The 16,891-nt window shown below is 43.3% G+C and overlaps 2 protein-coding genes across 2 annotated transcripts in view; both read right to left on the bottom strand.

Moving 5' to 3' along the window:
• LOC120645751 (disease resistance protein RPV1-like) overlaps window positions 1-15,982 on the bottom strand; it is a 32,223-nt gene extending 16,241 nt beyond the window's left edge. Inside the window, exons 1-2 of the mRNA XM_039922497.1 lie at window positions 15,762-15,982; window positions 4,401-5,205 (exon numbers count right to left, since the gene is read on the bottom strand). Of these exons, the coding sequence (XP_039778431.1) occupies window positions 4,401-5,205; window positions 15,762-15,956 (1,000 nt within the window). The 5' untranslated portion in view covers window positions 15,957-15,982. The remainder of the gene's footprint in view (window positions 1-4,400; window positions 5,206-15,761) is intronic.
• LOC120644723 (putative disease resistance protein RGA1) lies at window positions 15,859-16,891 on the bottom strand. Its single transcript, XM_039921409.1, has one exon. The coding sequence runs from the start codon at window positions 16,880-16,882 to the stop codon at window positions 16,040-16,042; it is 843 nt and encodes a 280-aa protein (XP_039777343.1). The 5' UTR covers window positions 16,883-16,891; the 3' UTR covers window positions 15,859-16,039.

The raw sequence follows: 16,891 nt of genomic DNA, 5'->3' as shown, positions 1-16,891 counted from the left end.
GAATATACCAATTGAAAATTTACTACGGTGGATCACAAAATCACAAAACTAGCATGACATGAGCTAAGCTTTCCATAAGTATGTGCACAAAATGATAATGTGAAAATCAAGTGCACAACTAGATGTTATAACTAGAAAGCTTAGGGCATATCATGCACGGAGGTAGCTCTAAAAATGATAAGAATTTGATAATAATACCAATTGAATGAATTTAGAACCTTGCTTACCTCCGGGGGTCACTTTGTTTACCTTGCATGTACCAATTGAAAGTCTTTTGAAGATGAGCTCTTGGTACACCAAGGTTAAGTAATTGTATGAGCACATATCCTATGAACTTAGATATGAGCAATTAAGTTCAATAGAGCATGGCTCAATATGCATGAAGCACAATTTATCTAATCACTCTTATAGAGTTGTTTGTTCACATTGATCGTGAGAAACATTCTCTTAGAGTGTTAACTCCACGTGAGACTACAAAAGATAAACTTGCAAATATGTTAGTCTCAAAATCACAAGCCATAGAATGACTCCCCCTAAATGTGTGCATTTAGTGTTTGAATCACCAAGCAAATGTATGCACATTGATTTTGACACAATTGGGAAATTTACCCTATAGCTTGTGCTCATGGTACACATATGAAATACATACCTCATGAAGTCCATGTACCATGAAGGGTAACCTTGTGTAGTTTTCTACACACTTATCAAACCATGTAGGTTGCTCATGGGTTAGAGTCATGACACAAGCAACCCGCCATATATAACACTAGGAGATGCAATGTATGCAAACAACCTAGCAAAAGAAATGGAGCTCAATGATGCTTGAATTGAAATCTAGCTACCATTACCTTATTATGGGGGACTTGGGCAACAAATGACCAAGTATTGAGCTTAGCTTGTTTTGGCTTGAACCTTCACTTCAACTTGTAAGCTAAGCCTCCAAATCCCCCAAAGCCGTTCTTGGCTTTAAGTTTTCTTTGAAACCCACACCATTTGAGGCCCTTTCATATTGGTGATGATGTCCTTGGGCATCCAAATGGAGTGGTTCCAGCTCCTTTCCTTCTTCCCAACCTTGTGAGCAACCACCTTGCCATTGGTCTTCCTTTTGATCACATAGGAGGTGCTATTACTTTTGTTCCTCTGGTTGGGCTTGGTGTAGAATTGTGAGCTTCTTTTTGTTCTTCTCATCCGGAAGCTTCTTCCTTGGTTGAGGACACTTGTTGGACTTGTGGCATTTTGAGTAAGTCACGGTGGACCCCTTCTCAAGCTTCTTCACCATGTCTTCACGGTTATCTTGAGAAGGTTGGACATTACTCTCTATGCCTTTGCCCTTCAATCTATACAAGTCATTCATGAGCCTTTCCATTTCTTGCTTGAGCTCATCATTCTCCTTGGCAATGAGATCATCACATGATTCTACAATAACAGTCTCATTGCATTTCTCATTGCAAGGGTTAGAGCAAGAATCATCAATTAAATCAATGCAAGAAGTTGGAGCATCTACCCTAGAGATTGGAATTGCACAAGGGATAGTTTGCTTTATTTCCAAAGAGTCATTAGTATCATTAATGCTCTCAAATTTTAATTTGAGCTCTTCTTGCTCCTTGCTAAGCAATTTGAATTTGCACATCAATTCTTCAAAATTTGTAGCAAGAGAAGCATTTAGATCTTTGAGAGCACTAAGGTTTTTAATTTCTTTTGATTGCTTCTTAATGACTTTTTGGTGCTCATGAACAAGGTCAAGAAGTTCATCAATTGAAGAAGAGTCGGAGTCATCATCACTTACATCGCTATCATACCTTTGGCCATAAAGCAAGTGTTGGATGATGATCCCATGTGGGTGGTGAATTTCTTGTTTGATTCATCACTTGAACTTGCACTTGATTCTTCACCACCGCTAACCCATTCACCAAATATGGCAAATGATTCATGCTTGGGCTTCTTCTCCTTCTTTTGGTTGTTCTTCTTGAACTTCTTCTCAACCTTCATAAGTTGATGGTGAGGCCCATCTTTGAGGAAGACCATATACCCCATTGAGTTGATTTCATTCAAGCATTTGTTCATCTTCTTTACTTGCTTGTAGAGGTTGGGGTTCATTGGCTCTTTTTCATCATTTGAGGAGCTTATTGCATCCTCTTCTTCCTCATCACTTGAGCTACCTTTGATGGCCATCTTCTTCAACTTCTTGAGTTGCTTGCATGCAAGTGCGCTATGTGTTGGTGAAGAAGATGGCGCCTTTGTCTTGATTTCATTGCGTAGCTCATGGGCAATCACCTTGTTGAGGACTTGATTTGGTGTCATTGTGGTGAGATCTTTTTCATATAGAATTGTTGTCACCAAATCATAGTCCGGCCTTCAGAGTGAGTGAAGGATCTTGTGAATGAGTTCCAAATCTTCAATTTGCTTCACACCTAAAGAATTAACCTCATTCACAAGAGTATTCAATCATGAGTACATAGATTCGGCATTCTCATCATCAAGTTGCTTAAAGCTATTAAGCTTATCAATGAGAACATGATATCTTTCGTTGGCAACATCCTCCGTGCCCTCATGGTTCTCGATGATAGTTTGCCATAGCTTTTTAGCATTTACACAAGAATAAACACGATTGAACACATTATCACTAAGAGAAGACAAGATTATGCATTTTGCGGTGACATCATATTGCTTCTCTTGTTGACCATTATTTTTTATGCCCTCACTCACAACTCTCCAAAAGTTTAGTCCCGTTGCTTGGAGATGGGCTTGCATTAAAACCTTCCATCGTTGGAAGCCCGTGCCTTAGAACCGTAGAGCGGGTCTAAAAGGATCCATTCTTTCCCCCTAAGAGCTAACTCACTAGGCGGTGAAGCCTACCGATCTAATGAGCCGGTAAACACAAATTTGCCAATGAAATTGGCTTTCTTTGTAAGAGAAGTGAGTCCCGGCTCTGATACCAATTGAAAGCGATCGGGTGCTCTAGCCTAAGAGGGGGAGGGAGTGAATTAGGCACTATTAAAACCTTAACCTTTGGCTCCAACTAGTTTGCACAAAACTTAAACTAGATCAAACTATCTAGATGTGCAACTACGGTTCACCTTAGTGTGAAACCCTCATCCCAAAGAGTTTTGCAACATATAGCCAATCCTAGCAAGATACTATACTAAAATAGTAAAGGCACACAAGTTGCAATATAAAATGCGAAAGCTTAAAAGGAGGGATGAGAGAAAGCGAACTCTCGACATGAGGATTTATCCTGTGGTTCGGTTTGCCACAAAGGCGCCCCTACGTCCATGTTGTTGAAGCACTCACTAAGAGTATCGCTTCCCGGCAATCAAATCTCTTCCGTGAACACAATCACGGTCACCTTGATCCCGATCTTCACTAAGGGAGATTGCCCGCGAAGGAGGGGTCTCCGTCCCCCGCACAATGTCGTCGACGCCGCTCCACATCAAGTCGGAGGGTCGTAGACTTGCCGGCGAGCCACCAAGGCTCCAAGTATGGCCGGTGCACCAAGATACAACTTTGGTTCACTCTAGAACCACAGCACAAGGATCTAAACCTTGCTTGATCACTCACTCAAGAGCTAACCTTGCACTAACACTCACAAAAGCTTGTGCTAAGGACTAAGGATTTGATCTTTATGCTCTTGGATAGCTTGGAGATGTTCTTGGGTGTGTGTAGGATGTTCAGCAACTCCAGCAAACTTCAAATGGCCGGGGGAGCTCATATATATAGGCCTCCAAGTCGATCTAGCCGTTTGTAGTCGTTAGCAGAATTCTGCGTAGGCATCGGAACTTCCGGTGAGGAGGCGTCGGAACTTCCGGTCACTCTGCGCTCTGAGCTAGCCGTTGGCTTCTCTGACACGGCCGCAGCACCTTCAGGGACCATCAGTTGAACCGATGCTTAGGCGTTAGTTCTTCCGGTGACACTTGATCCTCATATAGCCGTTGCTCTTGCTGACGACATTGCACCGACGCCTTGCTCCGACGCACCGTCGGTTCAACCGGTGCTGATGGCTTGGCTGCTGCATGCTTGACAATGTCTCTGGAACATAGTACGTTGAATGCACCGATGCCTCTCTTGACACCGTCGGTTCAACCGGTGCTTCACTTCTTTCTTCACTTGATCTCCAGAGGCGCTCAGTCCTGCACCAATGCCATGGCATCGGATCTTCCGACAACCATCGGATGCACCGATGCTAGAGGCATCGGTTCTTCCGGTGCTACTGGTTTCTGTAGAACTCGTCCAATTCAGTGTTTCTTTGAGTTATTTCTTCGTGTTTTGCTTTGCATGGCCTTTTTACTTCATCCCTGGGATCTAGAAATGTTCACTTAACAAAACCATTAGTCCCATTGATTGCGTTGTCATACGATCACCAAAATCACTCGAAATGGCATAAATGGTGCCATGTTCGTTACAAGAACTAACAAGGCAGCGTTGTAAATTTAAATACCTGAGTTTAGTGAGATTGACCAAGAGTTCTGGTAGCTTAGTTATGATGTTGTCCCATTTTCTTCCAACAAGATAACAGCGCTGTAAGTTCAAATGCTCCAATCGGCTCAGGCTGCCAAACCATTCTGATACGGTGGGAACACTACAGCATTTTGACAAATCCAGATGAAAGAGTCTTCCCAGACCCCTTAATGGGCATTTTGACAAATCCAGATGCACCAGTTTTTCTCGATTCCTGAATGTGACTGGCAATTCATTTAGTAGCTGACAGCCTGATAAATCCAGATACATCAGACTTTCCTGTTCTCCAATTGAATTTGGCACTTCGACAATAGAAGATCCGAGAAGATTGAGATAAATCAAATTCGAGAGCTTCGTGATGCATTCTGGAAACATTTTATCCTTGATCCCAAGAGCTTTAAGATATCTGAACTGCTTCAGTTGGCCAATGGAATCTGGCAGCTTCTGTATGGAGCACTTCGTTAAATCCAATACTCGCAGGGACATAGCAGGTGCAACTACAGCACTAGATAGCTCGGTTCCGCAGTAGTCTAGAAAACAAAGTGATATTAGCGTGGCAGGTGAACTCGTGAATGACTCTAGTGGCTTGCTACAATCAGTAAGCATCGCATATTGACAGCTGCTTCCCCTCATATTGCCTTGTTTGCTCTGAAACAGGATTTCATTGCTAAGGAGTGATATTGCCAAATCATGCACTAGATCGTGCATGGTGAATAATGTCCAATCATATTGAGAATACTCTCCATCAACCTGCATTGGGAGTACAAACTAGTGTCAGTTTTCTCAATTCTACACATCACAATATAAAACGCCCATGAGCATACCAGACCAAGCCACTGAATTAATTTTACATGCCAATCATTCCTGGGACAAGTAATTAGAATTTTATATACGCAAAGGTTTCATCATCTATGCTGCTATACAGAGAAAGTTGAAGTATATAACCCAGTGTTCAGCCCAACATATGACACAAAGCAGATCTATTCCATCATTACATTGAGCGAAGACAAACATTTCACCAAGTGTACCCGAGCAATTTTTTTAAGCCTCTCATCTAGATACAAGTGTGAAACCCAACCCTGAGCGAGGCTTAACATAGGTTGATGGGCGCTACATCCAGCGGCCGCACCACCGAGCTAACAGCTTGAGCATTTTGAAGCTCCACATGGCAATGCGCACCCTGCTTGGCGCTTTGTTCGTGCCCAACTGCCCATCGCCTTTGGCTCCACCCTTGTCAAATCACATGCCCCTCTCATTGTCTTTCATCCGCTCTTGTGTTCCCATCAATCTTGGATGTGCCAACTCTTGCTTGGGCAGCAACGACAACCACCGGACACCAGGACCTCCAGGCAAGGACCTGATCCATGATTGTGTGCTGCACACAGCCACCATGCCCAAAATGGGCTGCACCGCCTCTTCCCCTTGATCCCAGCTTCAGAAGGAAAATGGCGAAAAAATGGTTTATGTTTGGCCTTCTCTTCCACCTCGGGTTTGTTTCTCAATCTGAATTTCCATTATATGCTCAGCTCGATTTTGTTAGTTAAGTCTCACACTAGTGTGACGATGTATCTATCTATATTACTAGATAGGACTAGGTATAGTCCTCCCGAAGTGATTTTGACCGTTGATGAGATCACATGACGGATTAAGTTGCCAATTAGGCTAATTTAGACTCAGTCAACTCGTCTTAGGAAACTTGGCTCCCAAGTTCGCTAGGGGTAACTTTGATGAGGACATGAACCATTTAGCTACGATCTTTCAAGACGATGATAAGGTGAGCTCGTTCATATGCACTATTGATAATTCTAAGAATAGATTGCTACCTAATGATATTAATATGACTAGGAACTATGGAGAGGATCATATAGTATATAAAGACAGCCATATAGGTGAAAAGGGCCAGCAAAGAACGTCCAAGCCAAGTTGGAGGCCCAATACATCTCAAGTTCGAGTCACTACGGGAAACTTGATCTTTGCCGAGGGCTGAATCTTTGCCGAGTGTATTTTTTCGGGCACTAGTGTTTTTTATATGACACACGGTAAACTATTAAGTACGAATGAGTTTTAAATTCTACAAAAAGCAAATGAAGTCTAAAAATTATGAGATTTGTCAATATCTCATGATATCGTACGTGGAGGTTGTGGTAAAAATTTGAGTAGATTTTGCAATTTTATCATGTACGATGCTTACAAATAGAAACATCTGCGAAGAAGAATTAAAGAGTTTGAGAAGTGTGCGGTTAGATTTGGAGTGAAAGTTACGAACAAATTTGGGTTTGACTTTGAAAATTTTTTCTATAGCCAATACGCAATCTAGATTGTTTCATGTAAAACTTTGGTTATTTTTTGGAGCCATTTGATAATTTTAATTTTTTTTGCAATTAAAAAATATCATGCCATATACATTGAAATTGAGCAATAATTGCATGAAATAATAGATTTTTCTCCTACAATCATCAAACATGTATTGTTGAATCACTTTGGCAAGGTATAAATTGTGACAAAGTTATGAAAACATAAAATATAGTGGAACAAATTGAATGATACAAAAATTATGGAAGGTATAAAATTGTTTGCCGTGTACCCTGGATCTAGCACACGGCAAATAAGGTCTTTGCCGTGTGCCCTAGATCTGGCACACGGCAAAGTTTAAATTTAAATTTCATAAACGACCTCGGATGGAGAAACTACCAAAATGAAAGTTGTAGATCTCGAAAAGTTATGAAACTTTGTAGTTGACAACTTTTTAATTTGAATATGTTTAGAGGCTCAAATAAGCAATTTACGCTCGATTTAGTATAATATGTGGGAAAAGAAAATGAAGTGTAGACATAAGTGAATGTGTGGTGCAGTGGTAGAGGAGGTTGCGTGCGAGAGGGAGGTCGTGGGTTCGAATCCCACTGGCTGGGTAGTTTGGAAAAAAATACTATGACTTGCGACTTGGGATGGGACAAGCAGCCAATGACCAAATACTATGACTTGCGACTTGGGATGGGACAAGCAGCCAATGACCAGTGGGGCCTCCTCTCATTAAAAAAACTTTTGGCCATTTTTTTGGGGTTAATTTTTGCTATTTACATATCGACTTTGCCGTGGGCCAAAACAGCACACGGCAAAGACTTTGCCGTGTACCCGAGAAAAGGCTCACGGCAAAAGCTGATTTTGCCGGCCGTTATATGCCGTGTGCTGTTTGCTGTGTGCAACACACGGCAAAACTTTTGCCATGTGCAAAACGGGCTTTGCTGTGTGTTTGCGGCACACGGCAAACAAAGAGCCTCCCATAGTGAGTCCAGTTCGGAATTCAAGAACAATCCATCTTAAATTGGACGCCCATGCCACATACGGAGTCCGATTTCGATGATCCATATATGGTTGGAAAGATAATTTCGCATGGCTTCCAATGGCACCAGTCTTGCTTCAAAATTCCTGCTGAGTCAACAAGAATCGTCGAAACAAGTGGACCTTCAGAATCTGCTAGGGTGCTGCGTCACCTTTTATCGGGCCACGGGCCTTGTAGTTTTGCTTGGGACCCAGGCCCAAGTTGTTGTGCTCCCCCAACAGTAGGAGCACGCCCCAAGGGTGCCCTAGGTCGTCCACCTTCTTGGCCACCACCACTTGCATGTATAAGACTTAGTAGCCACCGCCCTAGACGCTCGGGTTTTGCTTAGATTATTCTGTCAAGAACAGTTTCACTGCTGTATCAGTTTGTGAGACCCCAACTCGTGAGATTAATCATTCATCTGCAGAGTTACTTCAATTGAGCTGCATTCTTTCAAATTCTTGTTTGTGTTCTTCGTTGCGCTTGCAGGGATTAGCCTTAGTGGCGAGGTCAACCGGGTTGTGACACGGTTGATAACCAGAGGAGTTGTAGTGCTAAGATTGCTGGGTTCGGGTCTTAGGATCTGAAGCCGGATCGGTGTGTCGCGCTCCGCTTACAACGAGAGTTATCCAGAACCTGATGAAAGATCGGGAACCCACGTCCCCATTATTTGGTATTCAGAGACTCAGGTACACCGTCAAGTTCGCATCTTACCCTAGTTGAGTGTTTTTGGCTTTGTCCCATAGTCCACCGCCATATTTGTTTCCTACCTAAAACCATCCGCGCCATAGCCTTTGCATAATTCAGTTTCAGAGTTCGTAGTGTTGAGTTTTTGTCCTAGGTCAAGGTCTTGTTGCTAGTTTAGATCGTGTTTCAATCTAATTTGTGTGATCCCTCTTTGTTTTCCAAAAACCTTGCTATCACCATCCACTAGATCCACATTTTTGTCTATATAACATCCTGATTCGAATGCCTTCCATAAAACAATCATAACTTTTGCGTCCGAACTCGGAAAGGAGCAAACTTTGTATCTACAGAGAACTACAGAAAATTTTAGATCTGTTTCATCCTAGCATTGCTAGGTTCGCAAAAATTAGAATTGCGAAATTTGATCAGAAAAACTGAGTTTCGGGGCCGATAAGTTTGTCATGCATTTGAGAGCACAATTCTGATTTTGTATTGACCACATCTTTTATCCAATTGAGCTCACATTTTTTGTGGTTTGTTCTTGTGTGCTCCTTGCTGGAAAAAATATATATCAAAAGTATAAGAGCAAAAAAAAGTTTGAGAAAAAAGGAAAAATAGTGAATGGAAAGACAAGAAAAGAGGAGCACATAAGCAACAGCTAATAGCTCTATTTGTTTGTGGTGCCTTTTGCCTTGTCCTTGTTTGTTGCTACCTTTCATACTTTTCCCCCTCTTGTTTATCACAAATTGGTGCTAGGAACACGTATAGGCCAGCAACTAGGACAAGTGCTTTGGACATTTATTCAATATTGCTATTTGTGACTGACTTGTGTGCCACATACAAATATTTTTTTTGTTTCTTTTGTGTGACTTCCAAGCTCTACATATACACTTTAGATCAGTACAGCAAAGGACCCTTGCAATTTTGGTTCCACTCCCTCTTGGTAAGTATCATGAACCATCCACCGGTTGTACCATCCCTTGCTTTGTGTTGGTAAGAACCTTGTAAGAGCTTGGTAAACCCTTGCAATTTTGGTTCCACTCCCTCTTGGTAAGTATCATGAACCATCCACCGGTTGTACCATCTCTTGCTTTGTGTTGGTAAGAACCTTGTAAGAGCTTGGTAAGACGCTTGAGAGTGTGTGCCTTTTGCATAACCACATCCTATTAGATTATAGGAAAATATACATTTGTGTGTTTTCTTGTTTTCCACTAACAATGGCAGGTTACATAATTTATGGAGATGGAAGAAAGATGACGACTCAGGGCCCTTCAAACATTGCAGCACCAAACCATGTAAAACAAGGTACAATTCATATTTCTATTCCTTCTTTTGATGGTGATTGCAATTATTCTGAATATGCTAAGTGGGAGCTTGAGGTAGAGAAGAAATTGCTTTCAATCAATAATGTTTCTGAACATGAATGCATTAGAGCCGTCACTAGTGCTTTCACAAGATATGCTTTAACATGGTGGCAGTTTCATTGTGAAAATTATGAGACACCTAAAACATAGATGATGTTGAAACAACTTTTAAGATATGACTATGTGCCTATATACCACTCTACTTTGTGTGAAGAACTTCAGTTTCTCCAACAAGGTAGCAAATCAGTGAAGTCATATTATAAAAAATGCAAGCTTTAATGTTACAATGTGAAATAGATGAATGTGTAGAAGCAACTGAGAATAGATTTTTGCATGGGCTTCAATCTGAAATTCAGAATGTTCTTATTGATCAGTATTACACTTCTCTTTCACAATTATTTGAACTTGCTTGTATGGCTAAGAAACAACTTTTCGGTGATGATAATGTGTCAAAATTTCATGCACCTTTTTGCAAAGATGAAGAGCAACAAATAGAGGAGCAGTGTCTTGTTGTACCTCCATTTGTGCCTAACATTTTGCAGGGCTTTGGAGATTTCAAGCAACATGAGACAAATGAGGAGGAAGATGTACACACAGTTTTTGGAGAAATTTCAGAACCAACACTTCCTTCCTTCCACTGAGATTGAGATCATAGGTAATAACATTTGTGAAACACTCCAAGGTGAGGATCCTTTTTCTACTCTACCTTTGTCACAAGCTGAGGTGCATGATATTTCTTGTGATAAAGAAGAGTTTTGTGACAACAATACTGTTGCTCATGTGTCACAACTAGTCCCTGCATCTGATATCATTACTTTGGAGCGAAATAGTTGTGTTGAAAATATAATTTTGCTTCCCATTGCATCTGTAACTGATGAGCTCAAATTGTTATCTTCTTTAAGTACTTTGGGTTATATAGAATTTGACAATCTTTGTACTCTAAGTAGTTTGAAGGAGAAATTTATATGCGCTGAATTGTCATGGTTGCACTGATATATATATATATATATATATATATATATATATATATATATATATATATATATATTGGGCGATATAATTATAAAGGAGAGTATATGGTGCATCGTGTCTATATGTGCTCAATTCTGAAATATCCTTTGGTTGTGCAAGAATTTGATCAAGTAGAAGGTTGCAATAACAATAATCATATCTTGTCGACATCCCCTAGCTAGTTTTGTTTTAAAGAAACATGTTAACTTTCAAGAAGGGGAGTGATATTTGTCACCTACAATATATTCTACAACTGCAGTCAAACCGAAGACGGTTTGCTTTCAAGAAGGGGAGAATGATGAGGACATGAACCATTTAGCTACGACCTTTCAAGATGATGATAAGGTGAGCTCGTTCATATGCACTATTGATAATTCTAAGAATAGATTGCTTCCTAATGATATTAATATGACTAGGAACTATGGAGAGGATCATAATAAAGTATATAAAGACAGCCATATAGGTGAAAAGGGCCAGCAAAGGACGTCCAAGCTAAGTTGGAGGCCTAATACATCTCAAGTTCGAGTCCAGCTCGAAATTCAGGAACAATCCATCTTAAATTGGATTCCCAAGCCACATACGGAGTCTGATTTTGATGATCCATATATGGTTGGAAAGATAATTTCGTATGGCTTCCAATGGCACCAGTCTTGCTTCAAAATTCCTGCTGAGTCAAAGGGAATCGTCAAAACAAGTGGACCTTCAGAATCTGCTAGGGTGTTGCGTCACCTTTTATCGGGCCACGGGCCTTGTAATTTTGCTTGTGACCCAGGCCCAAGTTGTTGTGTGCCCCCAAAAGTAGGAGCACGCTCCAAGGGTGCCTTAGGTCATCCACCCCCTTGGCCGCCACCTCTTGGATGTATAAGACTTAGTAGCCACCGCCCTAGATGCTCGGGTTTTACTTAAATTATTCTGTCAAGAACAGTTTCACCGCCGTATCGGTTTGTGAGACCCCAACTTGTGAGATTAATCATTCATCTGCAGAGTCACTTTAATTGAGTTGTGTTCTTTCAAATTCTTGCTTGTGTTCTTCGTTGCGCTTGCAGAGATTAGCCTTAGTGGCGTGGTCAACCAGGTTGTGACAGTTGATAACCAGAGTTGTGGTGCTTAGATTGCTGGGTTCAAGTCTTAGGATACTGAAGCCGGATCTGTGTGTCGCGCTCCGCTTACAACGAGAGTTATCCAGAACCTGACGGAAGATTGGAAACCCACATCCCCATTAAACTTGGAAGCCAAGTTTTCTCTCCCTATATGTAACCAGCCTTGGCCCGCGTGCTAAGTGTGTTCAATTAGTAGAAATCCAAAGTTCCCATTCGGGAGCCAACAATTTGTATCAGAGCCTAGGGTTTTCATCCACTCCCACCAACCCTCCCATCCTCCCACTCCCACCAGGCGGTGACGGTGCTGGTGTTCTCTTTCAGATCCGACTAGAGCTCTGTAACCCACCACCAAATCCAGTTATGGTATAGTAGTTATCTCTGACCAAGCGTCCTCATGGGGCTCAGTCACCTCGAGCGGGTAGAGTTGGCAGACGATAGTCTACGCTGAGGTTGCGACACGTGACCTGGAGTTTATAGCGGAGGTGGAGGGCGGCGACGAGTCAGGTGGTAGCGGAGAGAGCAACTCGGCTCGTGATGGCAGATGAGGAGGTGGCGCACCTTACCAAGGTGGCAGAGGTGGCGGTTGCTACGGCAATGGCCTTGTGCCCAGAGGCATCGGCAACAAGCTCGGCTCGGACTGAAGAGGCGGAAGACAAAGAGGATGAGGAGGTCGAGTAGCCCTAGCGGAGTGGAGGTCGGCCTACTCCTCCGAGACGGCTGTGTGCAGCTCATTCCCCAGATCAGCGACGGCTACCTTCACTGGAGCTTCGGCAACCAGATCCTCTTCCGGAGCTGTATGGGTGGGCCTTTCTCCTTCCCAGAAGCGGCGGCACCAAGTGTATCTGTCTCCGGAGCGGCAACACCGAGTCACTCCTTAACCAGAATGGCGATGCCAAGTCAATCCCTCTCCCAATCGGCAGCGCTAAGGCAGTCGTTCCCCGAAACAACATCAGCGGGACTCTCTCTCACCGGATCGGCGATGCGACTGACCATCATCCACATCATCAAGGGGTATGGCGCCAGTATACCATGTCTCATCCTCAATAAGACGAACTATGTTGAGTGGAGCTAGGTGATGAAGGTGAAGTTGGAGTCTCATCAGCTATCGGACATGGTGCGGCATGACGACGTCGACCGACATGAGAACCGGTAGGCGATGGAGGCCCTCATTACCGCAGTTCCGCTGGAGATAGCGTCCACCCTTGTCACAAGAGTTTAGCGAAGGCGGCTTGGCATGCCATCACTGCGTCGCATGTCAGCAACGAGCATGCCTGCAAGCACACGCAGCAGCAACTATGTCAAGATTGGGATCACCTAGCTTTCAAGATTGGTGTGCCAAGGATAAGGATCAAAAGAAAGGGGAGGCTTCCGGTACGAGCGATGACCAAGAATGTGGTGGTACACTCAGAGCTGACAAGGTGACTCGAGATGACCAGTGCCACAACTGCGGCAAGGCCGGCCATTGGGCCAAGGATTATCAGCAACCGAAGCGTGGAGGCCAAGCTCACATCGAGGAAACAAAGGCGGAGAGTGAGCTGACTTCATCTCTGTGCTTCCGAACTCCATCATCATCCTCAGGTAGCTAGATGAGGGCGGTTCGCGTGAGGAGATTGAAGCTAGAGTGCTCCGTATTTGGGATCGCCGACTGCGGCTCCTCACCATGTTGAACCGGGTGAAGAATCACCTCTACGTCCTCCATGCTGAGGTGTCCTAGCCACTCTACCTCGCCGCTCCAGGCAATGAAGAAGCTTGGTGATGGCACGAGTGCTTCAGGCACCTGCACTTTGAGGTGTTGAAGCCACTCAGCACCAAAAGGATGGTGCGCGGCATGCCCTGGGTCGCCCATGTGGAGCAGCGTTGCGACACCTGCATCTTGACAAAGCAGAAGAGGCGACCTTTTTCCGAGTCGTGCACGACGGCCTCTGCGGTCCCGTTTCTCCAAGAGGTCGGCGCTACTTCCTGCTACAAGTCGATGACCTATCCTGTTACATGTGGGTCATCCTCCTTGACATGAAGTCAGCTACAGTGGACACCATCAAGCAACTCCAAGCCACTGCAGATAAGGAGTGTGGCCGCAAACTCTGGGTGTTGCACACGAACAATGGAGATGAGTTTACGGTGGCTGAGTTCATGGTGTACTGTGCCGACGTAGGGATCCATCACCACTACTTAGCCCCTACTCCCCGCAGTAGAACGGCATCGTCGAATGCCACAACCAGATGGTGGTGTCGATGGTGCGTGCCTTGCTCAAGCATAGGGGCATGCCAGCCATCTTCGGAGAGACAACGATGACCACCGTCCACATCCTCAATCGGTTGCCGACCAAGGATCTCGACGGCAAGACGCCATATGAGGCCTGGCACGGGCGGAAGTCGGCAGTCAGGTACTTCTGAGTCTTTGGCTGTCAGGCCTTCACCATGGAGCTAAGTCACTTTAGCATGCTTGAAGATCACAGGAAGGCGGAGGTCTTAATCGGCTCTGCGGAGGGCTCCAAGGCGTACCACACCCTCGATCCAATGACTCGGTGTGCGTGCACAGAATGCAACGTCGTATTCAATGATGGGTGTGGCTGCACGTGGGACTCAGAGGCAAGTGGCGACTCAGCGTCGTTCAATGACTTTGATATCGAGTACGTCCGCTTTGAGAGAGCCAGGAGAGCTGGCGACAACTAGGAATCATCCCCGACTCACTTGGCTGCTTCGACCTTGACACCGAGTCTGGAGGAGGAGAGCATCAAGGCCGACTTCGTCGCCACATAAGATCAACTTGCCGACCTCCTGACCAAATCCCTCGGTTAAATCAAGTTCAACGAGCTTCGGGATCACATCGGCATGTCCCGGACCACAGTGTGAGACTTAGGCGGAGAATGTTAGTTAGGTCTCTCACTAGTGTGTCCATGTATTTATCTATGTTACTAGATAGTACTAGGTATTAGTCTCCCTGGGGTGGTCTTGACCATTGATGAGATCAAATGGCAGATTTAGCTGCCACATAGGCTATGACTCGGCTGGGGAATCTTGGCTCCCAAGTTCGCTAGGGGTAACATGAAAGCCAAATTTCCTTCCCCTATATGTAACCGACCTTGGGCCACGTGCTAAGTGTGTTGAGTTAGTGGAAATTCAAAGTTCCTATTCGGGGCCCAACAGATTTGTCCCCTCTCAATTAAAATTGTTTGATACATTATATATGAATCACAGAATCTGTCTGGGTGAAAGAGGGAGCTTGTTCTGCAGAAGCTCAGACATATGGCTCTTGTTACCATTTCCATGCCACACATGAATACAGGATGGTGTTCCATTCAGATCGAACTGCAAAAAACTACAGTTTTAGACAAGTTTTCTTGTTATGTTCCCTTATTTCTGTTTTTCCATGCATGCTTCCTTGGGACTATATGGTATTTGGTTTGAATCAAAGACTAAGAAAATTAATCTTTCCTTTTATAGTTTCTGGGTTCCATGACACTAATAGGTTTAACATAACAAAGTGAGATTTCAAGTATAATGGAGCTACATTTTTGTGACTTGCGCTTTTCTGTGGCGTCGATGTAATCTGCTTCACTATGACTTCAGACAAATTCAGTCAGGGATCAGTCTTTTCGGTGGTTCTATATTGTCTGGTTGCACAGTTTTTGAAATACAACACCCACGATTGGTAATGATCTTTGATTTTTCAGCTTGTGTGGTACACACACGAGATTTTATCGAGGCTTGGACCACGTTCTATTTTCTGTGGTAAAAAGGTAAGCAGCTCAGCTTGTTTGGTCTATCAATCATTAGAAAGAAATAACAAAAAAAAACCATAGTAGTGTGCATAAATAAAACTCACTGTTCGTGACATTGAATTTTGAAGGAAGGAAAGTCCAAGCAGCCGTGCAATGTACTTTTCACAGAGTTGTATAGTTGAGAGCATTTTTGTTGGCTTGATGAAATCCAAAGAGATCCATTGGTAAATTAGATCATCTTTAAGTATAAAGTAACCTTTTGGAAAGATTGCCAGTAGGTGAAGCATGACATCAAGCATTCAACCATACTGTAGGTACAGCTCAATTTCAAGGATGCAAGAACGGGATTTGGCAAAGAGGCATCCTGCGAAATAGATTCATTCTAGATATCACTGTCTTTGACTTCTTTCCACTGATCAACTGTCATGGACTTCAACATGAATCCAAGAGATTGAGCTGCTAAAGCCACGCCTCCACATTTCAGGGCAATCTCCCTTCCTGTAACAATCAAGTGTTCTTTGTCATCTCGAGCTTCAAAGCCACTTTTTCGCTTTATTATTTCCCAGCACATGTCATTTGTCAAGCATTTTATCTTGTATGGTTCAAAGTTAGCACAAGTTTTCCTTGCAACATATTCACTGCGTGTTGTTACTAAAACAATTGTGTTGATCCTGTCCCCAGAACCTAGCTTATCCTTCAAACCCTCTAGTTGAAATGCATTATCCTCCCAAAGGTCGTTTAAAACAATCAAAGTCTTCTTACCAGAAAATAGTTTCACGAGGCACTGTCCGTTATTTGTTTGGTTCTCCATGTCCGGTAGCTGTGAGATTATAGAGTCACATATTTTATTCAAGTCAAATCTCTGGGACACATGGACCCATACGCGGTGGTAACTTGTGAAATTTGTATCATTGCAAATCAATTTTGCAAAAGTAGTCTTGCCAATGCCTCCAATACCATATATAGGAAGGATGGTGAACTTATGATTCATGCTGTTACGTAAAGCAGCTACTATTTCATTTTTCTCATCTGTCCTCCCTACAATGAGCTCTTCTGTTTCATCTGATGGTTTTTCGTGTACATCAACAGATTCCAGCTCATTGCAGTTTGTCATCAAATTAAAATGCTGGTGTTTCTCCTTTCTCATCTGCTCAGTCTTATTATGCGATGTCATCCAAGAAATATTATCCTGACATGTTATCTGGGTTAGCTGCAAGATTTTCATTGATGTATC

The sequence above is a fragment of the Panicum virgatum genome, chromosome 8K (assembly GCF_016808335.1).
Source record: "Panicum virgatum strain AP13 chromosome 8K, P.virgatum_v5, whole genome shotgun sequence".
NCBI lineage: Eukaryota > Viridiplantae > Streptophyta > Magnoliopsida > Poales > Poaceae > Panicum > Panicum virgatum.
This window is presented reverse-complemented; position numbering and strand designations above follow the sequence as displayed.

Excerpts from the sequence above, each read along its gene's own strand:
- LOC120644723 (XM_039921409.1), bottom strand. The coding sequence starts at position 16,882 with ATGAAAATCTTGCAGCTAACCCAGATAACATGTCAGGATAATATTTCT.